Raw genomic sequence first — 9,108 nt, 5'->3', positions numbered from 1 at the left:
GTCACCAGCGACCTGCCATGAAATTTAAGATGTGTAATTATTTGAAAACAAATTATCAGAGGATGACTGGAGGAGAAAGTTAACTTTTATTTTTCCATATTTATAGTGCAGCAGGCAGCCTAGTGGTTAGAAAGACTTTCCTTTGGTCTGTAGCCCTGACCTCTGACCTCTGACCTGCCTGGAGGAGGTCAGGTGAAAAGAGAACTTCCCTAGTGAGATCAATTTAATATCACATTATTTATATATTTGTTGTCAGAATTGTTTACAAACAATTCAAATGTGAACAAATAATTTACAGCATCAACATACAGTATATTTCATGTTTAGCTGCCATATAATATCAATCCATATAAGAGATCAGTCAGTTAGTCAGTCAGACAGACAGACAGACAGAAAGTCAGACAGACAGACAGAAAGACAGACAGACAGTCAGTCAGTCAGTCAGTCAGTCAGTCAGACAGACAGACAGACTGTCAGACAGTCACCAGATAGATATAAAAGTGTAAATCAAGCCAAAGTTGCTGCTCCTTTCATTTTACCTGCTACATTACAGCATTTCTTATGAGTTTTATCTATGTTTCATCAAATCAAATGTTTCTACACAACAGTGCTTCATTGTTTGCTCATGGTGTACATCTGAATACAGTTCTGGAAATGGGCAGTTGTGTTCATTTTCGGCCTGAGGACAATAATATAAATCTTGGGCAGGAAGTACCCACCGAGGAAGACCAGGACGCTGGACAGTATGGCGAGCACGTGGGCGGCCTGGGTTAACGGGCCTCTGCTGATGAGGTAGAGCGTGAAGAAGCTCATCCAGGAGATCATGTAGACCATGAGGCTGAACGTGACACACTTGGCCTCGTTGTAGTTGGCCGGAAGGTCTTTCCCCATGTAGCTGAAAGAGAAGCAGAGGGCGCTGAGCAGGGAGACATAAGCGAGCTCCAGCCAGGCGCCGAGGGAGAGGGTGTTACTGCACTCCAGCACAATGCTGTCCGAGTAGAAGCCAAGATCCTGGGACGGCTGGGGGGGGTTGAGGGCCACCCGGAGCACAGAAACGAGCAAGATGGTGGCAGACACCAGGAGAATAGTAAACTCCGGCCCGTGGTTCTTGGCCCACGTGTCGTAAGCCTGTGGCAGCTTGGACGACAGCTTAAAGATGCAGACGACCTGGAAAGCGCGCACCGATATACAGGCCAGGCACACACTGAAGCTGAAGATAAATAGGGGCTGCTTGAGGAGGCAGGCCGGCCGGGACGGTGGGCCAAAATGGCACAAAGAGCTAGCGGCGGCGGCGGTCAGGGCTGCCAGCATCAGGAGGCAGGTGCGGCCGCCGGCAGACTTGGCCACGGGCGTGTTCAGGTGGAGCAGGAGGATCAGCGCAGAGCCAGAGGTCATGAGGAGACACAGGGCCAGGAGGAAGAGCAGGGCCACAGAGAGGGGGGCGTCCCAGGCCAGCAGCAGGACGGTCCGGTTCAGACACTGCTCGCTGAGGGGGGGCGCCCACTCCTCACGCAGGCATGGCTGGCATGTGGTTGATCCTGAGGAGGAGGAAAGTAAAAAATAAAAGCTGGCTTGTGATTCGGTCCCATGTGACAGTGTTTGAATTTAACATTTTTGAGTTCCCCCCAAAATATATTTTATGGTCCTCGAGGAGAGAAGACAAACAACAGCATTGGTTAGAATTGGTATAATACATGAATCTGATATTTTTAGACACAATGAGGAGGGAGACCCATGAGCTTCATGATGTAGTCTCCTACCTCAGGATATTATATGAGCACTCGGCACCACCTGCTGGTCAACTTCACACACCACAGATGAAAACACTGCTGTGGATGGATCATGTGGCTCAAACCTGGTTATCACTTCTCTCTTCTAACTTTTAAAATAACAAAATTTGCAGTGACAATCAATTGTTAACTTGGTTAAGTTGTTAAATCCAATACAAATAAAGTTACTGCTATTACTACTAGTAATAATAAGTATCTATCAAGTATTACTACTAGTAAGAATAGCTACAGATGAATTGCCACAGAGATATATTCACTTCCAAAAAGGTGGCGCTGAAAATAAGAAACCAAGAGTGTTGTTGGACCAAAAAATTTTGAATTCATACTACCAATGATTACTTTATTGAATTTAGTCTCTATAATCTTTGCCTGTCATGGAGCAAATATCTAGGCAACAGAAATTAAAATACAATCTCAGTTTAAAGTCTCACCTCACCTAAGACTCACTTGCCCAACTGTCTTTTCACTTATTTTATATTTTTTTTAATGTTTTTTCAATCAGGACTCTGTTTTTATGTGTGTGTCTTAATTTTACCACTTTTGTTGAGGAACGTGGCAGCAGGACAGGCCAGGCAGTCGAAGCAGCACTTGTGCTGTCCCGTCTGCAGCTTCCTGTGTCCTGCAGGACAGTCTGGAGAGCAGATGGACAGAGGCGCCTGGAGGAACCGACGACCGGCAAGGTTACTCTCAAAATGAGATTAGTTACAGATTACGGATTAATGATTATCTGCGTAGGACTGTAATCAGCAACCTAATCCACTGGAATATTCAAACTCAGTTATGAATTCTGATTGTTTTCAATTAGTTTTGGCTCCAAAATTCATTAAATAGGTAGTTAAACAATTTATTCCCAAAGGAGGGATCTATTATCAGAATCAACTATTAATTGTAGATGTACAAAATTTTGTTAGCATCTATAATTTCAGAAGCCTTTTTGCATCAAGCAGGCTGCTGAATAATCCAACAAGTAGGCTAATCACCTTTTTCTTCAAAAGTATCTGTAATTCAATAATGGCATTTCTATGAGTTCTAGTTTCCATTTTAATGACACCAGTGCATATAATCTGTTACTCCTCAAACATGGTAACCCATACATGAGATACTGTATGTATGTATGAAGGATTAAATTACTTGGAATGAACTTGGAATGAATTACTTTAATGAACTTGGAACTGAAAGAAGGCTAAAGCTGATAATCAAATTAATGGTAAGTTAATTTGAACTGAGTGAGATCTCTAAAAATGCAGACTGTCTCTTAGTATGACATAATAGTGTAAACACTGAAATAATTCCTGGCTCTTACTGATCCTGAAGTTTCAGTGTCTGGCCACTCGATCTGAGCAGCGTCCACTATGAGCTGGGTGGGATCAGGAGTGAAGGAGCCCACGACTCTGAGAGACCAGTCTGTCCCCCTCCACACCCAGGTCACGATGTCATATCCTGTGGGCGGGTCTCCGTTCTTGTCGAAGTAGACGGACGTGTTCTCCAGAGTGAATCTCACCTGCCGGAGCCATGGCAGGAGCTGAAGGAGGGAGAAAAAGTAATTTCTGTATGTTTAACAGAGAACGGTTTGGCTAAAATATTTAGTCCTCTCTTAAAGGGGCATTAAGTAATTTAGAACATTTATCGACTTTTATCAGTGACCAGTAGGACTTGCAACAACATCAATAGGACTTTTCTCCTATAAGTTTTGTGATTTGTTAATTTGTTTTGTGAACTGCCGTTGTGTTTTGCACTTCAGGGCCACCGTATATTTAGCTGAAATGTCTTGAGGAATGTCTTGAAATGCCAAAACAGAGTATGGCCCAGAAAGTGAGTTTTGAAAGACAAACATTTCAGCACCTGGCAAAGTAATCATTGAGTGATTGATATACTGTAGATCAATAACCCTATCAACCCCCACAGGTAGATGGTCATTTTGTGCTATGGGACAGCAAAAATCTTACTTATTGCTTCTTTAAACAGAAAACAAACAAAAGTGGTATATAGTCAATTTGAATTCCATTTTTTTGAGGTAATAAATAGGTCTTTTAACTAACAATATTTTACATGTGCTCACCTGCCAGGGATGAACCGTCTTCTTGTGGCATTCTCCAGAATCACAGCCGAGCGCCTGGTGCAGGCCATGAGCCACAGCGTACACCGCCTTATACACATTGAAAGAAGAGGTGATATCATATTTCTCCAGAGAAAAGTTCTCCAGAGAAAAGCTGTACAGGTCTGTGCTCTGCAGACAGGCCGCACCCAGGTTCATGGCACCATCTGAGGATCCCTGGGTGTCACTCTGTTGCTTTGACACGTCAGCCGACTTTCTCTCAAACTCCTCAAAGCCGGATATGGCAGTATTTTTGATGGACACGCCCAGGACGGTGCCAATGGTGTGGATCCCAGGTATCCCGGATATCAGAGTGGCCACTGACCAATCCTCTGTCCCGATCCACACCTTACCTGTCACGTTCCTCTCAACGACAAAGGGGAAGAAGCCGCTGAGTTTGGACTTGCTGGAGAAAACGACAATGGTGTTGACTTTGGTCGTCAGTATGTTCTCCACCATGCTCCTCATGTACTGGTCTGTGTCGGCGGTGCGTTTGGGGATGACCCCCTGGTAGGCGATGCAGATGTCGTGCTGCGCCGCCTGCTGGGACAGGCTCTGCATCCCCTGCAGGCCGTAGGCGTTGTCGCTGCCCAAGAGAGCGATCCAGGTCCACTTGAAGCGAACCAGCAGCTGGATCATGGCTGCCACCTGGTTCTTGTCGCTGGGGATAGTGCGGAAGAAGGCCGGGTAGAGGATCTTGTTGCTCAGCATCTCGTTTGATGCCTCATAAGAGATCTAAAGGTTTTACCAGAGAGAAACGTGATGAATGACTCTGGGTTGTGTTAAATAACTCAAAAATATGTCTCAGAAAGCTTTGCCAGGAGAGAGAAAAGAAGCTAGAAAAGTTAGGAAATGAAAAATGGCAGGAAAAGGATAATGAAAAAATGGAGGAAGAAGAGCAATGAGACATTCTGTCAGCACAGAGAAATCTGAATTCCTTACAAATCATTTTGCACAAATCCATATAGAAATTTGAGATAGAAAGCTTTGAGTCAATTGCTATGTCAAGAAGCTGAATTGAACAGATACTACTACTACTACTACTAATAATAATAATAATATTTTATATATAGTGGCACCTTTCAAAACCAAGTTACAAAGTGCTTTACAACAAGAAAAATAGAGTTTAAAAAGTCAATAAAACATCATATGAGATCAAGGAAAACAGAAAAGAACACCATCTAAAAGACGGATTACAATGAAATGGAAAACAATAAATAAAAAGAAATAAAATAAGTTGAAATAGAATAAAATAAGTTAAAATAAATGCTAAGAGAAGGCCTTTACATAAAGTATGTTTTAAGAAGTGACATATACACTATATATACTATTATCTTCATGCTCATATGCAATGTGTTAGATTTCAAATGTTGTATTCCTTTTCAAAGTCAGAAATAAATCGTCTTCTTTCCCTCTGGTCAGTTAGAAACTTACCTGTGGCACCAGGTAGGCCCCTAGTAAAGCAGCAGGAGTGAATGATTTGCTGCTGCTGTCCGGCCCGATGACAGCCACGGCCCTTTGCTCCAGGTTGGAGTCTGGGTTCGGGTCTGTGTCTCCCTCTGTCTGGTGCTGCTGGCCCAGCAGGTCCAGGGTGGCCAGGACGCTGGCCGGGACCGAGCAGATGTCGTAGACCTGGTAGCCCAGCTTCACTCCTGGTAACAGAGGCTGGCGTCCGGTGGCGTTACTGTTGATTTCTTCCACAGCAAATCTCAAGGCTTGCATCAAGAAATAGCCATGTTTGTTTTTTCTGCCTCTGGATACGATAACATGAAAAAAGATTTAAGAAATATCAACTTTTACTCTAAAAAGGTGACAATAATTGGGTTGATTTTCAAGCCAGGTGTGGTGAGATGCAGTGGTGGAAAGAGTTCCTACTCAAGTAGAAGTATTACTTTTCTGATATTTTACTTAGGTAGAAGTAAAAGTACTGGTGTAAACATCTACTTAAGTAAAAGTAAAAAGTAGCTCATTTAAAATGTACTCAGAGTAAAAGTTACTGAGTAACTTTTTAGAAAAGAGAACTTTTTTAGATGTGATCTTTCCCATGCAATTCTAAAAAGATGAGAGGACAGAGTTCAAACTGGGTTCTTTTGATTGGAAAATTTGGAAGTTACAAAATAAAGTGCACAAAGCCAGATTACTCTTCTCTTCTTTGCTGACTGGCTGTTCACTGTGAATGGCTTCACAATTTGTCAGTTTACTCGTCGAGTTTCTGATGCTTATGGAGAGCAACAGAATTTATACTCTGTAATGGATGTGATTTAAATGTAGTGAAGTACAGCACTTAAACAACATAAAAATGTACTTCAGTAAAAGCAAAATGACTGACTTTCCAGTGCAGCCTACTCACTTATTGCAGGTTCCCAAGGCAGGCAGACCGGAGCCAGGTGCATCAGTGTAGTGGAGAGGAAAGAGTCCAGCGATGGAGAAGTCTCCCTGTAGCTGTAAACCCTTTCCCTCAGAGACGGAGTCCAGTTTCCCATCAGACAACAGCAGCATCAGCCCGACCAGGGACAGAAACCCAGCAGCACCACACATGTTCATACGTCCTCACCTCCACCTCAGACAGCTGGTGTGGAGCAATGAACAAGATCGGTTAAGGGGTGTACTGAAGGTGGGGAGAGATGGAGGGAGGGGAGAGAGGGCTGGGAAGGAAAGGAGGGTGGGGAAGGAAAGGAAGGTGGGGAAGGAAAGGAAGGTGGGGAAGGAAAGGAGATGCATCCAGTTTTGCATCTTTCCCGGGAGTCTTTGAGCGAAGCATATTTGCATGTAGGAATTTGCTTTTTTGACCGTAGAGTTTCCCTCCCATTAAAATGAATTGCATAAATGTAATAAGCCATGAAAAGGGAGACCGGTGTTTTTTCATTAATCTTTGACAAGTGACAGACAACTGTAAACCAGCTAGGGCGAAGCTAGGCGGTCTGTGGCTCGGTTGTGCAGATCTATTATTCATAAAGCTGTTGGTTCAGTTTATTTAGGGAGTTGACAGGTGTTTTTTAGGAAGTGCTTTAAAACAACTTGTCACCCTTTTCAGGGTTTAATAAAATCAAATCTATATATACTGGAAATACATTTTCCACCTAAAATTCATCAGTTAATGTCTCAAAAACACAGATGAGTGTGTCAACAAACAATAAGTATTTTGTGAGCAAAGGACTTCAGATGACTGAAAACTTTAATAGTTGCCCATAATGAACTTTACTTTGGCAGCAGTCATTATGAGTAGGTGTCAAATTTTCAGATGGTGATATCCTATTTTTGTACTGTTTTGTTAACAAACAGCATTCATTTCTTAAGATTAAAATTAATTAGTCAAAACATATAAATGGGTGCATTTTTCAAAACCACTGATACCATGTCATAACTTTACGTGAGTGTTCCACTATGTCTTTCCTTATTAAGATTGTATTTTGACAGATAAATTATGTTTAATTACATTAGCTTGGGTCTAGATGTAAATCTTATATGGTGCATAAGGTCAAATGTAGGCATACTTTTATGCAGAAACCTCATGGTTCTGGATGGCAGTAGAGAAGAGTAATAAGCACTTTCACTCAAGTGCTGTGTTTGTGTTAAGTATGTATTTATGTAATTATTATAGTTATGTATTTCTACATGAGTATTGCATTTGCTGCCAAATATCGTACTGTTTCCCCTTCATTTATCTTACACCTACAGTTACTAGTCAACCTTAAGAAAATGGTTTTGTTGGTAAAATATGGTCAGTTCATAAAAAATTTGCTTTTTTTCTTTTCTTTTACTTTTGCCATTCATCTTGAAGAGGAAGCAATCAATGTGAGAATAAGTGGATCCCTGAATACTTAAGGCTTCTAGCTTTCTAGCACTGAAATGGGAAGACATTTGATTGAATATGAAATTCTGTTGTTACTAAAGTATTTAATATAAAACACTTCAGTATTTTTACTTACGATGCATTTTGAATTGAGGACATTCACTGGAATACTATTTGATGAAGTTATGTACTACTATTACTTCAGCAGAGAAGTTTTGTACATCTTCCTCCACTGTTGTTTGGTGAACTGTAGGCTAATGGGGATGAGCACCATTTCCTAATTTCACAAAAAGGTGAAAGCTAAGTAAACAGAGGATGTGGTGGTAAAATCAGGTTTCCCACCCAATACAGGTGTGGCTGGATTTGCCTTTTGGTTGATATTTGAGGCTCATTTCGTACCGTCTGTGTAAACACACCTGCTGTACTGACACGCAATTTGCCTGATCGTCACCTGTGTGCAGGACTAAGAGACTCAAACCCTTTGTTTTGACAGCAATAATGTGCATTTTGTCAACCACAGTATTATGGAGGCAAATGGCCATGTAAAGTATTGCTTGGTGGAATATTTCCATGTCAGAACAAACACTAAGATTTCAGTGAAAATATTTGCATTAAGCAGGGTTTCTCAATATCACAGGGCAAAGATGCCGAAGCTTTTCTGATCATCTCTGGTCAAATGTAAGGAACATAGACAGCTGATTTAATTACTGCTTACTTGACCTTACAGAAAATATTCACAAAGCAACAGTGTAGGAATAAACATAGCCTACATCTTTCTTAAAAAGATCATTTTTGTTTATTTTTCATGAGTAACAGTGTAATGGTGTAAAACAATCAGTCAGTGAATCTGCAAGGATCTCCTTCCTGAATGCAACAGGGAGGAAAATCATGAAAAAATCTTTGTTACTTACTTTGTTTCTTAGATGAATCAATACTGTAGATATTATGAAAATAAAAGATGAACAATAAGGAAAACTTCAAGGACAACTTCCACATGCAGTTTCCATTGAAGAAACGCATGCTGTGTACCATCAGTGTTGACTGAGCACCATAATAACAATATGAGGTTTCAAAACCATTTTTGGATTCAGCATATCATCCCAATTACAGAAAAGAAAAATACCAACTCCTGGGTATTTTTATGGTCCACATGCAGAGCAACATCAGATACACTGACTGCACAAACACTGCTTACATACAGTGATACATACCGACATACAGTACAAATACACACAAAACACAGAGTGACATGTGAGTGTATTATATATAAATGAAAGACCATGTTTGCTAGAAATCCTTATTGTCCCCTTAACTTTATGGTTGTTACATTTTTAAACTGTATTACAATATGCTTTCAATTCAGTTTTAAAGACATTAAAAGATGGTTTGCTTGCTGACCATTTTGTTTTATGAATCAGGTATCTTCCAAA

General features: G+C 41.2%; 1 protein-coding gene across 1 annotated transcript; it reads right to left on the bottom strand.

The window, feature by feature from the left end:
- Window positions 1-254: 254 nt before the first annotated feature.
- On the bottom strand, window positions 255-6,423 carry tas1r1 (taste receptor, type 1, member 1). Its single transcript, XM_071923650.2, has 6 exons — window positions 6,236-6,423; window positions 5,320-5,638; window positions 3,850-4,620; window positions 3,094-3,312; window positions 2,326-2,446; window positions 255-1,538 (listed from the first exon to the last, which is right to left on the bottom strand). Exons 1-6 carry the CDS (start codon window positions 6,421-6,423, stop codon window positions 613-615), a joined length of 2,544 nt encoding a protein of 847 aa, XP_071779751.2. The 3' UTR covers window positions 255-612.
- Between the last annotated feature and the right edge of the window lie 2,685 nt (window positions 6,424-9,108).

The sequence above is a fragment of the Centroberyx gerrardi genome, chromosome 14, assembly GCF_048128805.1.
Source record: "Centroberyx gerrardi isolate f3 chromosome 14, fCenGer3.hap1.cur.20231027, whole genome shotgun sequence".
In the NCBI taxonomy this organism is placed as follows: Eukaryota; Metazoa; Chordata; class Actinopteri; order Beryciformes; family Berycidae; genus Centroberyx; species Centroberyx gerrardi.
This window is presented reverse-complemented; position numbering and strand designations above follow the sequence as displayed.

Bases quoted from the DNA above. Each gene is read 5' to 3' on its own strand.
- tas1r1 (XM_071923650.2), bottom strand. From the start codon at position 6,423: ATGTGTGGTGCTGCTGGGTTTCTGTCCCTGGTCGGGCTGATGCTGCTG. The intron at 3,313-3,849 runs GTGAGCACATGT...TCCCTCCTTCAG, and splicing joins AGACGGTTCATCCCTGGCAG to CTCCTGCCATGGCTCCGGCA. The intron at 2,447-3,093 runs GTAAGAGCCAGG...CGGTTCCTCCAG, and splicing joins ACACTGAAACTTCAGGATCA to GCGCCTCTGTCCATCTGCTC.